Source organism: Pleurodeles waltl, chromosome 11, assembly GCF_031143425.1.
Source record: "Pleurodeles waltl isolate 20211129_DDA chromosome 11, aPleWal1.hap1.20221129, whole genome shotgun sequence".
In the NCBI taxonomy this organism is placed as follows: domain Eukaryota; kingdom Metazoa; phylum Chordata; class Amphibia; order Caudata; family Salamandridae; genus Pleurodeles; species Pleurodeles waltl.
This window is the reverse complement of record NC_090450.1, coordinates 93970930-93986566: the sequence shown is the minus strand read 5'-3', so window position 1 is coordinate 93986566 and position 15637 is coordinate 93970930. Positions and strand designations below refer to the sequence as shown.

Below are 15637 nucleotides of genomic sequence, written 5' to 3'. Positions count from 1 at the left end.
GGCAAAAATACAATAATCCATGTAACAGGGGCAGTATGCAAGGCGTGACAAAAACAGTCTCAAGGCGGGACAAATGTAAAGCATTTACCAATTACATCAAGTGATTTTTGAAAGGCAAGCCCAAGAACGAGTGAAAGTGGTGGCTTGGCATGGGCGTGGTTAAAGCCCACAATACTTCCAACAGGTCAAGGCGCTTGCACGCTCGACCTAAAAAAACATAATCAGGAGTAGCACAAAAGTACTTTTTTAAAAGGTATAAGGGCTGTATCCTCGAAAAAAAATGTAATTAAAGGAATGGTGGGGGGATCAGAGAAACTGGAAGGATGAAATAAGGAGGAGCGTGTAGGAGGAAAAGAAAAATAAAGCTGAAAGGCAGCACATGAAGAAAAAGAGCAGAGTAGCATTTGGGAGCAACAAGAAGCGCAGGAGACAGCTATTTGGCAGGGGGTGAGAAGTGTGAGCGCGTCTAACCTTATTTGTTCTCTGGTAATTTATTTATAGGGGGATGCGTTAGAGGTTCGATCGACCTTTTGATTACGCTTTGAGTGATTCCACCATATATACAATTTTTACTTGTGTTGTGATCAGCAACAACATTGCATGAACAACAAATCCCTTCTTAAAAAGGCTTTGAGTGAGAAATCTTTACACACCATGACCCATGTGGTCATGATTAACCACACCTTATAGTATTATTAGATGGTTTATTTCCCTATATTAACAATGTTAATATCACATAGATTAGTCTCAATACCAAATCATAAGCGCATACAAACAACACAAGCTGACCAAAATGTTGAAAGACTCTCAATTTAACTAAAGCATTTACTATCAAGCCTTCAAGGGTTGCCGTACAAATCAATAGCAACAATAACTGAACCACAGAAATAGCACACATCTAGATTCAACAGGTGAACAAAAACAACTCTTTGTTAATAAACTTTCCAACACATGGGCATACTAGCTAAACCTCCAATTACAATAGCATGTTTCAATGTTCAATTACCATAGCAAATCTCTTCCCAATAAGGAAACTGGACTTGAGTCACAAACTATGAATTTGTGTAATCCATTAAAGTTTCCAATTTTAACTGTAACTGGTTCTGTAATCAGATTTGTCAAATACTGGTTTGCAACTTTCACATATGGACCCTTCTGGTCTAATTCTAATGAAGCTGCTAACACACACTCCTCTTCATCTGAACTCTCACTCACCCAATCCTCATTCGATTCATCTTCACCGCGCAATGGGTGTTGGTGTATGGTGTTATTACTCGTGTTAAACCTCTGACCTGCGCCCTGCTGAGGAAGCATCATCTGTTGCTGTTCTATTGGGGCTTGAGGTTTCTGAATTTTTTGCCTTGGTACCATTTGAACTTGGGGTTGCATTTGCTGTGACTGAGGCTTCTGCAAACGTGGCATTTGCATCTGTTGCATGGGCTGAGGACCTTGCACCTGATTCACATTGTTTTGGAAACCAAAGTTTGGACCTCTCACTTTTGGTCCTCTTATGTTTGGAAAAGAATTAATTTCATTTGTCTGTGGAACAACACCTTCCTATCCTAGCATCAGACACTCCCGCTTCCAATGTCTGAGGCCTCTGCAAGCGTGACAAGGTAACGTTCTTTTCATTGCTTGCATCTCATTCTGAGTAACTACAGTGTTCAAATCTGGACCACAATTTACACTTCCAATTCCAACTCGACCTCTACCTTTCGCCTGATTTGGAAACCACATGTTTCCCTGCTGCTATTGCAGAAACCTCCCTTGCATTCCTGATAGTGCCACTTTAATCTGCATCACCATTGCCTTCTCTTTCAACTTTCTTAGCTTCAACTCAATCTCACCACTACAGTACTTAGCATATTGCAGCACTTCATCAATGGGCTTTGCTTGCCAACAAATCAAATTACTTTTAATCATCTGGCTAATTTCAGGTCTCAATCCTTCAACAAACCTGAACACAAAATGAATCATGTCCTTCGGCTCAATTGTTTATGTACCACTGTAATGTTTGCATGCCTGCAACATTCTCTCATAAAACGCATGTATGGACTCCTTTCCTTGCTGAGCTGTCCTGTCTATGCAAATTGATATTCTTGAGAGAAATTCACGTTTTGAAAAATTCAACCACCTTATAGTAATATCTCATTACATCAGGAAATGGTGCACCTGTGGCCGGATCTCATGGTGGTTCTCTTGGCAACCAATCTACACTTCTTTTGCATTCCTCCCATAAATCTGCTGGAACCACTATCTCTAATCGAGTGTTCAAATCTTCCCACAGGCATTTTGCAAGCTTAACAAACCTATCTGTTTTCTGGTACCATTCCACTGGTTTCTCTCTCAACCTGGGGTAATCATTGGTAAATGACAGAATGCCACTTCTGCTCCAAGGGACATGGACAAAATTCCCTCCTGGAATCTTTCTCATCTGTAATATTTTTACTTGGTTATCAGTCTGCTGCACATTAAGAGTGAAATTCGCAGAATCCCTTTTCTTATTGTCTTGTTTCTTTATCCATCTGCCTTCTCACTTACGCAGTGCTCCCCGTGTCTGAATGCTCTGGATTAATTCCATAATGTGAATTTTCATTCCTGGTATTCTCGTGTTCTTAATACCTTTGGAGTCAAATTCTAATCTGTAACTTCTTCTCAAATGCTTTGTTTTCTCAATTTCTATGTCGTATTTCTCTGCTAGGTCTGCTAATTTCTGATGTACCAATCCTGCTTTGTTGGTAATTAGCTTGCACAAAAAGCGCAACTCGTCTTCTCAATATGAGTCAAGTCTGTTCAATCCAATTGTTCCCTCAATCAATTCTTCTATTTCTAATTTAAGCCTGGTCAAATTTAGTGGACTGTCTCCACTTGAATCTCCAGCTTTTTCAGCCACTCGGTTAATTGTTGGGCTGTCAAACCTTGTAACGAGATATGGTTATTAATTACATTGAGTGCTTGTTGCAATGTTAGGCATGGAGCCTCTGGTGTTCTCGAAAATGGGTTGGGACCTATCTCTGGTCTCCTCGGATTATTCGGTGGAGTCCTGGAACAACTCAAGTCAATTAAGGGGCCTGTCATGTCTAAAGTCTGCTTCATTGGAGACATAGGGGGTCATTCTGACCCTGGTGGCCGGTGGCCGCCAGGGCCACCGACCACGGGAGCACCGCCAACAGGCTGGCGGTGCTCCCACGAGCATTCTGACCGCGGCGGTTCAGCCGCGGTCAGAAGCGGCAAGTCGGCGGGCTCCCGCCGACTTACCGCTGCTCGGGGGAATCCTTCATGGCGGCGGAGCGCGCTCCGCCGCCATGAGGATTCTGACAGCCCCTACCGCCATCCTGTTCATGGCGGGAAACCCGCCATGAACAGGATGGCGGTAGGGGGTGCCGCGGGGCCCCTGGGGGCCCCTGCCGTGCCCATGCCAATGGCATGGGCACGGCAGGGGCCCCCGTAAGAGGGCCCCGCTAAGTATTTCAGTGTCTGCCTTGCAGACACTGAAATACGCGACGGGTGCAACTGCACCCGTCGCACCCCTGCAACTACGCCGGCTCAATTCTGAGCCGGCGTCCTCGTTGCAGGGGCATTTCCTCTGGGCCGGCGGGCGCTCTCTTGGAGAGCGCCCGCCGGCCCAGAGGAAATGTCTGAATGGCCGCCGCGGTCTTTTGACCGCGGTGCGGTCATTTGGCGGCGGTACTATGGCGGACGGCCTCCGCCGTCCGCCATAGTCAGAATCACCCCCATAATTTAATACTCTGATTATTTCTCTGTGCAAATAATGGTATGACTGGACCAATAGTAACAGGTACTGACACAGCATCTGGACTCGGTCGGACGTTTTGATCTCTAGGGTACATTACTCCTGTATTCTGACTTGTCAATGCAGACATCTCTGTCTGTGATCCTGTGATGAGGGTGTACCGCAGGATTGTCTGTGCTTGTATTCAGGGCATTAAATTTGGTGTAGATTCTACCTGAATCAGTGTCAGCTTCTGATAGGTCTGTCTCATCAGTGAAACTTGTCCTGTTGGCACCATTAAACTCATTGCAGTATCTACAATAGGTACATCTGGGTACATTTTCGGTATGTCAGCCTGCGGCATAAGTATCTGTGATGTGTAAGTAGTAGGAACATTGTGGCTAATCTGCATCTGTGTAGTTTCGATGGATACTGGAGCTATAGGGTCTGTAATAGTACTTGGACTTGTCTCGTGTGCTGCATATGGTGGGGGACGACTTCATAGTAGCTGCAAATTAAACTCATCATCATCTGATTCCTAAGCATAGGTAAAGATTTCTAGACTCCTTTGAATTCTGTTCTCTTTCCTCAGAAAGATATGAATCCCTCTTTTTGGTACTCTTTCTGGCATGGTTTTCATTCTCTTGCATAATTGCAGGAAACATCCTAATTCCCTGTAAAGTTTCCGTTCTCCAAAACTTTTGCTCATTATCCCATCTCACTTCAGCTAAAGTTTTCTCAGCCTTTTTCATTATTTTCTCAAGTTACTGTTGCTGTTTCTGTCTGGCCACAAACTCCCAAATAGCTAAAGCTTCAAATTGTGCAGGTCTCGGAGGAGGTTTCGAATCATACAGTACTCTCCTCAAATTCTCTAAAATTCTCAAATTGAATGTTCTGTGGGCAGGAAATTCTAAGCTCCCTTCTTTCTCATTCTCTTTGCACCATTGTTTTAGCCAAAGACATGGTAGCACAAATACACCGCCAGGTGTAACTTCTGGCGGTGTACTTTCTCCTATTCTAACTGGAATTTGCACATCTCACCTTAGAACACTCTTTAATTCTTTGAAGAATTTCATTTCTGTATTTTACGCTACTCTTCAATCGAATCAGGAAGTGAATTTCAATGCCAGAATCCTTTTCGCTTGCCTTCTCAAGCAATGAGGATTCACGGTTGTCCACCAATCCGTTTGCGGCCTTTCTCACCAACCAACCTATCGCCAGCGCTGCTCTAGTGACGTCACACTCACACATACAGTGGCTAACAAAGCCCTTCAATTTGTCTTCCTCAATTCAGATCCGCGCCAAACAAAATGCCAATATTGCAAGCACGAAATAAAAATCAATACACAAAATCGCTTCAGAAACCTTACTGAATTTTCAACTGCAGCTTTTAGCTCTAACAGATACTCCTTCTATCTCAGTTTTCCTGACTCCCAAGCAAAATTTGACCAACACATTTTACCCTCAACTGATCATTAGGTCCTCCTGGTACACATAGGATTCACCAAATCTCTGCTGAAAACTAACACTCACCTTGACACGCATTCTGAGTTTGTCAACCACGCCCGATTGACCTATTAAACAGACAAATTACAACATCGAACCAAGGGCATATTTATACTCTCTTTGCGCCATTTTAGTGTCATTTATTTTGCCGCTAAAATGGTGCAAAGTTAACTCCATATTTATATTTTGACGCTAGACTCATCTAACGTCAAAATATAGGGCATAGCTCCATATTGTGGATGCAGCAAACTACCTTCCACTAATTAGATGCAAGGTAGGCGTCCCTGTCCCCATTATGACACTATCTACTGATTTATACTCTGGGATTTAAATGACGCACACAGAGTAGGCAGACACAAATAATAGTGCTAAGCTTGCTAAGCACTATTATTTAACACCTGAGTCTTACCAGAGGTTAGGGTACCTGTGGACCCATTTCCATAGCTAAACACCATGTAATGGGCCCACAGGTGCCCACCCCAAGCCTCAGAAACTCCCACAGCACAGGGACCCCATCCTGGGTAAGTAGAGGAAAGTATATTTTTTTTATTTTTTCTGTCCGAAAAGGGGCCCCTTAAATGGGCCCTCCTGGCTGGCACTGGGTATGATGTAGATGAAAAGGTGATGGACACTCCTGACATTGACCCCACCATGGTCACATTCATGAAACAATTTGGCAAAGACCCCAAAAAAGGTTTGGACAGATCATGGCGGATTTGCCAAGACAAACTACTGGACGTCACAGGCCCCTTGACAAAAATCCTAGACATGGCCTTCCTCGCCACACAGTCAAATACCCCCGTGGACACAGATGTCCTGATTGGCTGGGCCCAGAGATCGCTTTGCCTACTGGGCAACGCAAACTGCGCGGTGTCGTCGGAACGTCACAAGTCCATTCTTATGAGAATAGATCCCAAACTAACAGACTTGGCGACCTCCGAAGCTGGCCCATCAGCTGATGGCCTCCTCTTTGGCTCGTCCTTTATCAAGGATTTAGCAAAGTTTTGCGCTACCTTCTCCTCCCTCGACAAGGCGCACTTATCGCTTAAGAAGGTCTTCAAACAAAACCTTTTTGCCAGGGCCGGACGTTTTGGAGGGCGTATGCCCGGCCGCGGATCATACCAAAGCTCTCAATATTCCCAACCAAGAGGGAGGAACAGTTGGTACTCCGACCACTTGGATACCACCTTCTACCCCACCCGCAACCGAGGCGGACGCCCCAGATACAGACGAGGACCCCGCAGAGGTCAACAGGGTGCAATCCAAGACTCCAGTTATTCAGGTGAGCATTATTCCGCATTCTCAAGTAAGTCTTGGGGGCAGAGTGGGCTTATTCCTAGAAAATTGGAAAAGAATTTCAGGAGACCCTTGGATTCTCTAGACAGTTACTGGCTTTCATCTAGAGTTTATAGGAACCCCGATCCAGACCTCTCCCCCAACACAAATGTATTTTTCCCTAACAGATCAGACTTTTATAGATGCAGAGGTACAAGACCTCTTACACAAAGGAGCGGTAAGCTATGCCTCCCCTCATCCAACAGGTTTCTTAAGCCCCATCTTTGTCGTAGACAAAAAGGGAGGAGGTCACCGTCTAGTACTAAATCTCAAGGAATTCAACTACTGGATTTTGTACAGACACTTCAAGATGGAGGGTATCCACTTGTTACAAGACATTCTTATAGAGGGAGATTGGATGGTGCGCCTCGACCTCAAAGACGCTTACCTGTCAGTGCCCATTTTTCACCCCCACAGGAGATTCCTACAATTCCTTTGGAAAGGACACTGTCTGGAATTCAATGCTCTTCTCTTTGGTCTCTCATCGTCCCCGTGGTGCTTCACGAAATTATTGAGGCCTGTGATGGAACGACTGAGATCCAAGGGAGTCAGACTCATAGTTTACCTCGACGACATCCTTCTGATGGCTCAGAAACCCCAGACACTCCTGATACATCTGGAATGGACAATCAACCTTCTGCAGGAATTAGGTTTCCTTATCAATGCGCAGAAGTCATTATTGATTCCTTCCCAAGTGATAGACTTTTTGGGATTCAGGATAGATTCCAGCCTTTCCCTTCTTATTCTCCCACCTAAAAAGATCTGAGGCATCAAGAGAGAACTGAGAGCGGCCTTAGCCAACCAGATGATTTCCCTGAGGAACATTGCCAGATTAGTAGGTCTCCTGGCCTCTTCGATTCAGGCAATCTTCCCAGCCCCTCTCCATTACTGCGCCCTTCAGAGACTCAAAATCAGACACCTCCAGCAGGGTCTCAGCTTCTCAGAACTGATTCCCCTGACAGACGAAGTGAAAGCAGAACTTCATTGGTTGCTTCAACACATGGAAGCTTGGAACGGCAGGGCAATTTTCGGCTCTCACCCGGAAACTGTGATAGAGTCCGATGCCAGCCGTTGGGGATGGGGAGCCCGGTGAGGCTCGATAGTAACTGGAGGTCGTTGGTCGACCTGGGAACAGACCCTTCATATCAACTGCTTAGAGCTTCTAGTGGACTCATTTGCCATCAGGAGTCTTTCCCCTCAAAAGACGGACTTCTGCATTCTGCTACGAATGGACAACATATCTGCAGTGCGGTATGTCAACAAACTGGGGGGGCACGAAATCCAGGATACTGGCCGAAATTGCCAAAGACTTCTGGCACTATTGCCTCAGTCACCGCCTGACTATCATGGCAGAATATCTCCCAGGGGACCAGAATACGATAGCGGACTGGAACTCCAGATACCTGACAGACTTCAGCGACTGGAGACTGGATCCGATAATATTCCAACAGATCTCCAAAATTTGGGGCCCGTGCAAAGTGAATCTATTCGCATCTCGTCTCAACACTCAGATACCAGCTTTCTTCAGCTGGTGCCCAGACCCTCTGGCTCTAGCGACTGATGCTTTTCTCCAAGATTGGTCAAAGTTTCGGGATATGCCTTTCCCCCGTTCTTAATGATCCCCAGAGTACTGTCTCAGATAAGACGCCAGAAAGCAGAGATCATCTTAGTGACCCCTTGCTGGAGAGCTCAACCTTGGTTCCCACTTGCCCTTCAGTTAACCTGCGCTCTACCTCTTCTCATTCCTCCTCGCCCGAATCTCCTTTTGAACCCGGAGAATCATCAACATCCAATGATTGTTTCACTGAAACTAACATTGATGGCTTGGAAGGTTTCAGGGCAAGATGGAACTCCCCAGGAATTTCGCAGCAAACTGCGTCATTCATCAAACAAGCCTGGGCAGCAGGTACCCACAAGAGATATACATCTGCATGGCGAAGATGGACTAGTTGGTGTGATAGACGGGATCTCAATCCCGTGGAATCAAATACTGAAATGATTGTTAATTTTCTAGCTGAACTAGCTGGCTCAGGCCTAGCGTATAGAACAGTCAACAACTTTAGATCAGCCATTTCAGCTGGCCATAACCACCTGGATGGGAGACCAGTGGGTGAGCATCCGTTAGTATGTAAATTACTTAGGGGTATTCGCTTATCCAATCCTCCCCAAACTAAATATTCTGTCTTGTGGGACGTCAACATTGTACTGAGGTTCTTGGAATCCTGGCCAGACAATATTTCTTTATCCCGTAAACAGATTTCAGCCAAATTGACAATGTTACTATGCCTCATCTCCTGTAAACGCGTCTCGGACGTCAAAGCCTTGGACTTAACAGGTAGAGTGTTCTCACCAGAAGGAGTTACTTTTAACATCTCCAAACGGACAAAGACTAATTGCAGGTCGGTAACTTACCCAGCATTCTCAGATAACCCAAAACTTTGTGTGGTTCAATGCTTAAGACAATATGAAATGGCTACAGAGCCTCTTAGACAGGATAACTCTGGTCAGCTACTTATAGCTCTGCAAAAAACATTTAAACCGGTCTCATCTGCTACCTTGTCTCAATGGGTTAAATGGTTAATGAATGAAGCAGGCATAGACATTAACGTATTTGGAGCTCATTCAGGTTGAGGCGCAATGGCGTCCAAGACATATGCTCTAGGTTCTCGCTTAGAGGACATTATGAAAGCGGCAGACTGGTCGTCGGAATCCACATTTAGAAAATGTTATCAAAAACCTGTTTTAAACGTTGCTTCTGTGGTTATTAATCAGCTTTAAACGAGCATAATCGGAGCCTCCGGTCCTGAAATAGAATAAAAAAAATTCTAGCTTACGTGTCAAGAATTTTCAATTCTATTAAGGACACGGAGGCGAGGATTATCCCCCCTAAGAAACAATGTTGTTAATATAAAATGTTTGTAATTATGTTTCGATTATATAATAGACATTATTTCTTCCCACTCTGAACTGCTATTGCCATTGAAATATTCTTCTCTGCCTTAGTACGGGATATTACCTTATGTATATTTTTTCCTCAGGTTCTGATCAGAAGAACGTTTGAGATCACATTTTCCTACTCTGAGGGATTTATTCAAGGACCTGTTCGTCGATCCTTCAAGAATCTCGGTTCCAGAGGAATTCGTTTCTCACCAAGTTTGGAGTTTTGAGAACTTTTTACTTTAACTGTTTGCGAAGGGACCTAACCAAAGAAAGAGGAAGTGACGTTGTAGGTCGTGACACTTATGGACAGAGGGTGTGGGTGGTGATTGGGCCACGTGATGCTGGACTTATGCCTTATGGGGATTGTAGTTATTGTTTTTTCTGTGTAATGATTGGCTGATGTTTGGAGTAAGTAAAGAAGGAGACAGCATAATCCTCGCCTCCGTGTCCTTAATAGAATTGAAAATTCTTGACGCGTAAGCTAGAAAATTGTTTATTCTAAATCTGAAACATAACTTGACAGTCTTTCACACGTTGATGATTGGCTCTTCTTCTCCCATTCCTGTCACCAGTTTCGTCAGGTAACTTTTGTTGCACATTGAGGCTGAAGTCAGTACCGCCATTGTCAGCTCCTGAGAACCTTTGCTTCTCATGCATCAAAATTACAAAGTATCAACATCTAGTACAGAGCATTACAGCAGGCAGTTCACATGAGAAAGTATAAGACATTTACAAACAGCATGGGTCAGCGCTGTGTGAACAATGGACAATATTAATTCTCTGCTTTCACAAAACATTTACAAGCATTTATTTTTGCAATGCAACTTAACATGAATCTTGGTCGACTAAGCCCAAAACTTCTATAGATAATCCATACTCAAATATTCTTGGCAAATACATAATATTAGTCGGTTATTATGATCCACTAATACATTTTATTCTAAGTATGCACATTATTTAAACCTCAAGTACAAATTCTTTATCAGTTGTCATATGCGTGATGGTGGCCACTTAAGTGGGCGCATTCTTTATGAGATTATTTTCTCCATGTTAGCCTAATTCATGTAAATTCTTAACCATTAATCAATGTAAATTTACTAGTTATTAATTCAGCTTTCACAGAAGCATACAATGGAGAGGGCTGAAAAACACATGCACTCTCATACAGAGCTTAACCAAAAAATAAAAAGTCGGTAAATAGGTCTTTCGCGTCGCTGTCTTTTAGGCGAGACCTAAATATGCTTGTTCCTAACATAAATATGGGTGGACATATACACCCTTGTCAGGTGATTCTTTTATGTACTTTATATTATAATGCTGTCTCGACGGGCTAAGTTTTTTACCCCAACATTCTATATCTTCTGGTTCTATTACAGACGGCTTGGCACTCTGCCCCTAGCCGGAGGTTCTATCCGGATGCACGCTGTATGCACAGAGCCGTCACCTGAAGACATATCCGGAACTCAGACGCAACGTAAACATGGCTCACTGCGGCCGCCGAGCCCGTACCTCGCCTACTTATGAGGGGCGCGTGCGTATGTTTTATGTAATGCCTGTTTCTTATAGGCGCATCTGTCGGTCATTAGCTCCAATGATCTGCTGGTTTGAATTCATTTGCATTGCACCTGCCACATGCATTCGAAACTAATAACCCACAAAAATAGCATAAACACATTTATTTTTGCCTTCTGGCTAAACAGAATATAATTTGAATTTTTAGCACCGCTCTATGCCAAAAATATAACATAGTGTTCAGTTATCTTCAGTCAATAAATATGTCACCTCGAATTCCTCTGCTAACAATAGTTGGCTTGTTGTCTTTCTACCTTTATTGACTGAACTTTATATCCGGATATCGGGTCCAGTAAACATTGCACACGTACAGTAAATTAAATCTTGAATCAGCCCAGATTCAGAGTAGAAAGGACGATTTGCATTTATCACAGCATGAATTCCTGCATTCCCGCCTCATTAGAAAGTTAATACTTGTATTGCATCACAGACAAGCACGTTTTGTTGTGAAGAAAACAAACACTTTTAAAGGACTTACCTCTTTTATCCATTACTTTGCTCATAAAGGGACGGGCAAGTTATTTTTGTTAAAATTCTCCAATGGCAACTCTACTACCCATATGCAAATGATGTGCGTGATGTGCCGCACGTGACAAGACACAATTCTCCTGTGTTCAATATTTACCAGGCGCCCGGGTTAATTGCAGCCGCCGCAAGTAAGTGCGGTGTCATTGCGTAAATGAATTATTGTAGCGTCTTCTACTTCCCAGAGTTGGGAGGCGCATCGTCTAATTCTGAAACCAGGAAAAATACAGCGATCTTAATCTCCAGAAGGCTGAAGTAAAACCCAGAAGCAAAACATATTCCACCCAGGAAGCATTGGTAGGCACGGGGTGTGGACTTTGTCTCTGAGCTGCTTCACGGTTCACGGCCGCAAAGCCTGAGTCACCGCGCGGATCACATTTCAAGGCAGATTTTTCAAAATATGTTTGTTTGTCGTAGATAGTTCCATGCTTCCTGTCCAGCGAGCAACAAGCAAGAATCACGCACTGCAGGAGATACCCTCCCTCCAAAACCCCAAAGTAAATCACACCTCCCTCCAAAATGTCAAATAACACCATAACACTATAAAATAAACACAAGCATTTCACTTACATGCATTACGCACACACATGCATTACTTACACATTGAAAATAGAAAATTGTTCACAGGCCGCGTGCCCTCCTCCATGTTCTTCTGCTCTCCGACAGAGGAAGCGCTCCCATAAACAATCCAGACACTGCTCTCATGCTGTTAACCAGCATGAGAGCAGCGCCTAGATTGGCTGGAGCAGCCTAGCTGGCTGCTCTTTCAGGCCCTAGAGGCCTGTGATGGTAGAGAGCTTCAAAGTGCACATGTCACTTTGGCCGGCGCAAAACAGCTGGCCAAAGTGACATGCACACTTTGGAGCGTCTAGTCAAGGCACTGCTCCAGTCCACTGCTGCAGGCAGCGGAAGACATGCCTAGCATGTCTTTGGCTGGGACGCGCTTCGTAGATAAAAATAAAATGGCACTGAAATCTTTTCATTGCCATTTTAATTTTGCCTGTGCGACTTGCAGCGGGCGGGGGGGGCAACGCTCCCCTGCCCTCGAGAAGAAACCGCCTCTGAGTCCTGTCCCTGCAAAATGTGGCTAGAGAACTAACTTTTGGAAAGTTGACTTACCAAGGGTGGCATGGGCCCTTATGCAAGGAAAAAAAGTGGGCCCACCTGCCTTGGGGATTGTGTAATACAACACTTGTGGCGCATGGGCCCCACATATTCCTGTGCCTTGGTGCCACTGCACCTGCTGCACTGCTCCAGTACCCCCACTTGACAAATGCAAAGGCCTAGGGCCGAGCAGAAGCTAGGAGAACCTACCTTGCTGCACTTGATACGGAGAGAGATTTGGAGCATTCTGTAAGTCTAAGAACTGCACTTTCTCTCCTGGCTGTGCAAAAACTTTTAGGTAGATGCTATGCATTTGAAAATGCTGTCTTTTGATTCAGCACTATGGTTGTAACTAATGTTCTGATGTATTGACGAATAGTCGATGCTCTTTTTTCTTTTATTTTATAATTGCAATGGTTTTAATTAACCGCACAAATAAAGATCTAAGGGCCATATGTACGAACACTTTTTCCCATAGACACAGAATGGGTAAAAACCTTTGCTACATCTGGCCCTAAATAACATGAAAAATGGTTTCCAAACAATAGTTCAAATTCAGCAAAAAGTTCCCAAAAATTGGTCACAATGTTGCAGGTTTTATACGCATTTCAAATATACTGGCAATGCAATTTGAGAGGCGCCAACTTAAAATGCAACTGACTGCACCCCAGCCCTTCCAGCAGTTCAGAGGTATTACCTTGTCATCTGGGTAAACCTCCACAGTCCTCTGCTGTGGACCTATGGCCAAATACACAGCAGGCCCCACAAGAGCTCCTTGACCTTTGATAATCAAGGGTGGTAAAGGCTTTTGTCTGTGCCTAGTCACACAACCTCGTTGACTTGATGTGTTACTGGCTCTAACGCAGACTGAGCAAGTCTCAGTATCCTCTGCCCTTCCAGATGTACTGGCCCATTGTGTAATTAACTGCGTCTCAGCGCTACATTGCACACTGAAAACATTTCAGTAATATGTGACTGACATTCCCCAGCACCACTGGCTGACTAGAGATGCTGTCTCAAATGCTGTTCAACTGTTTTTAAGGTCCACCAGCCTTTAAGTGCCAGGACCTCATATAACACTTGTTGTGTCTCACTGATCTCAACAGCCTTTAGATGACATCCTGACAGGTGATCGACTCCATCTATGTCTTCCAACTTCATGCAACATGTGACTGGACACTCGTACTACTGTTCTTTGAAGGCCCTTATACTCATCACTCACAAGTACTCTGTGGAATGAGGAACTTCGGCGATCATGCCAAGCACGTAATAGACAACCAGAAACACCGGTCAGAAATTGAAGTCTTTCCAATATATACCTAGATATACACTAACATACACTCATATAATTAGAGTGAGGGATACTTTTTTGCCCTGAAGAATTCCCCTGACCAGTTATCTGGCTCTTAGAGCAAGCACAAACATGTCGGCCCTTTCAAAGGATGATGAGGTCATGGTAGCCCTAAATATCCAGTTACCTGTTTATTCACATCTTCATCATACCTGAGGTACCAAGGTACCTCAAGGTATTATTAGTATAAACTGGATCCCTGTATTATCTAGGAAAATAATACTTCTTAAGAACTCCCCATCCTACTAGAGTGGGATGAGGTGGCCAATGATGACACGTGCCACATTACGTGAGTGAGACCACCTCATCCAAATCTTATTTTGACCCAGAAGGGATCCAATAACAAGCGGACAAGGAGTTAGGGACAGGAATTACCAGTTCTGTCAATAGATTCACTGCACTGATTGTGATTCATTATACTATAGGGGCCACTCCATGCTAAGAAAATGAATTGCGTAGGAAATTAAACGAGTGGCTTTGGTAGGGTGAAAGAAGGCGGTGGCACATAAGACCATTTACGCATTCTGGGTTGGTACGCACCTCAATGTCCGATTACCCTGCCTCCTCCCCACCCATCCACGCTTGTCACTGTGTTGGCTTCTCAGCAGCAATCATGCTTTTTATGGAAGAAGCTGCTCAGAAGAAGTCAGAAAGCAGCAGACACAATACACAAAAGAGGGTGCCCTGATAGGGGGGAGGGGACACATTTTTTTTAAAGAGAGTAAAACGAGAGTTTTACTGGAAGGGAATGTTTCACAGTAAACTTTGTGAAATTCCCTTTGCTGAATTCCCTGGTGGCTATTCAGTACTTTAAAAGTGCACCAAGTACACATGATTATTCTGTTTCATCAAGAGCTGCATCCCCTATATCGGTGTTCCCCAACCGCTGGGCCGCGGACCGGTGCCGGTCCGTGGATCAATCGGCACCGGGCCGCAAGAGGAACTGCAAATCATTTCACTGTGGCGGGCGGCCGAGGCGCAGAGCATTGCAATCGAAACAAGCGGGCCACGGTAAAATTATCAAACATTTACCGGTCCGCGACGATAAAAAGGTTGGGGTACACTGCCCTATATGTATCACCTGGGCCCTGATAAAGCCTGAGCACAGCTCCTCCACAGGCAGACCAAAGGATGGAGCAATCTGGTGGAGGCTAGAGGCTGAATGGAGGCAGAGACGCTGAGAGGCATATGTGAACGCATGGTACAAGAATATTGAAAATAGTATTGATGCAAAATACCACAACGCAAACTTCCAAAATTTTATGAAGTCAAATGTACACAGGCAAGCATATATTTATCATTCTTAACTCCACCTTTTTGTACATTGGGGATGTACATACATTCAATATTTATGTCTTGGCATCTTTACAAAACAACATTTTTGGTGTGTATTTTCTCACATAGATATACAGAAGTGGCTGCCATGAGCACTCATTATCCACTCAGGTCCCAATTTCTTCCTCTCTTGGCTTCGTCAAGCAATGGGAGGAGGTGAGGATCCTTTCCCCTTGAATGAAGAGGGCACTCCCAATATTTACATTAGTACTTACATTTGGCTTTTAATTGTACTG

General features: G+C 44.3%; 1 protein-coding gene across 1 annotated transcript in view; it reads right to left on the bottom strand.

Annotated features, from left to right (window-relative positions):
- LRRC31 (leucine rich repeat containing 31) overlaps positions 1-11875 on the bottom strand; it is a 68814-nt gene extending 56939 nt beyond the window's left edge. Inside the window, exon 1 of the mRNA XM_069213192.1 lies at positions 11565-11875. Within this exon, the coding sequence (XP_069069293.1) occupies positions 11565-11589 (25 nt within the window). The 5' untranslated portion in view covers positions 11590-11875. The remainder of the gene's footprint in view (positions 1-11564) is intronic.
- Positions 11876-15637: the final 3762 nt, after the last annotated feature.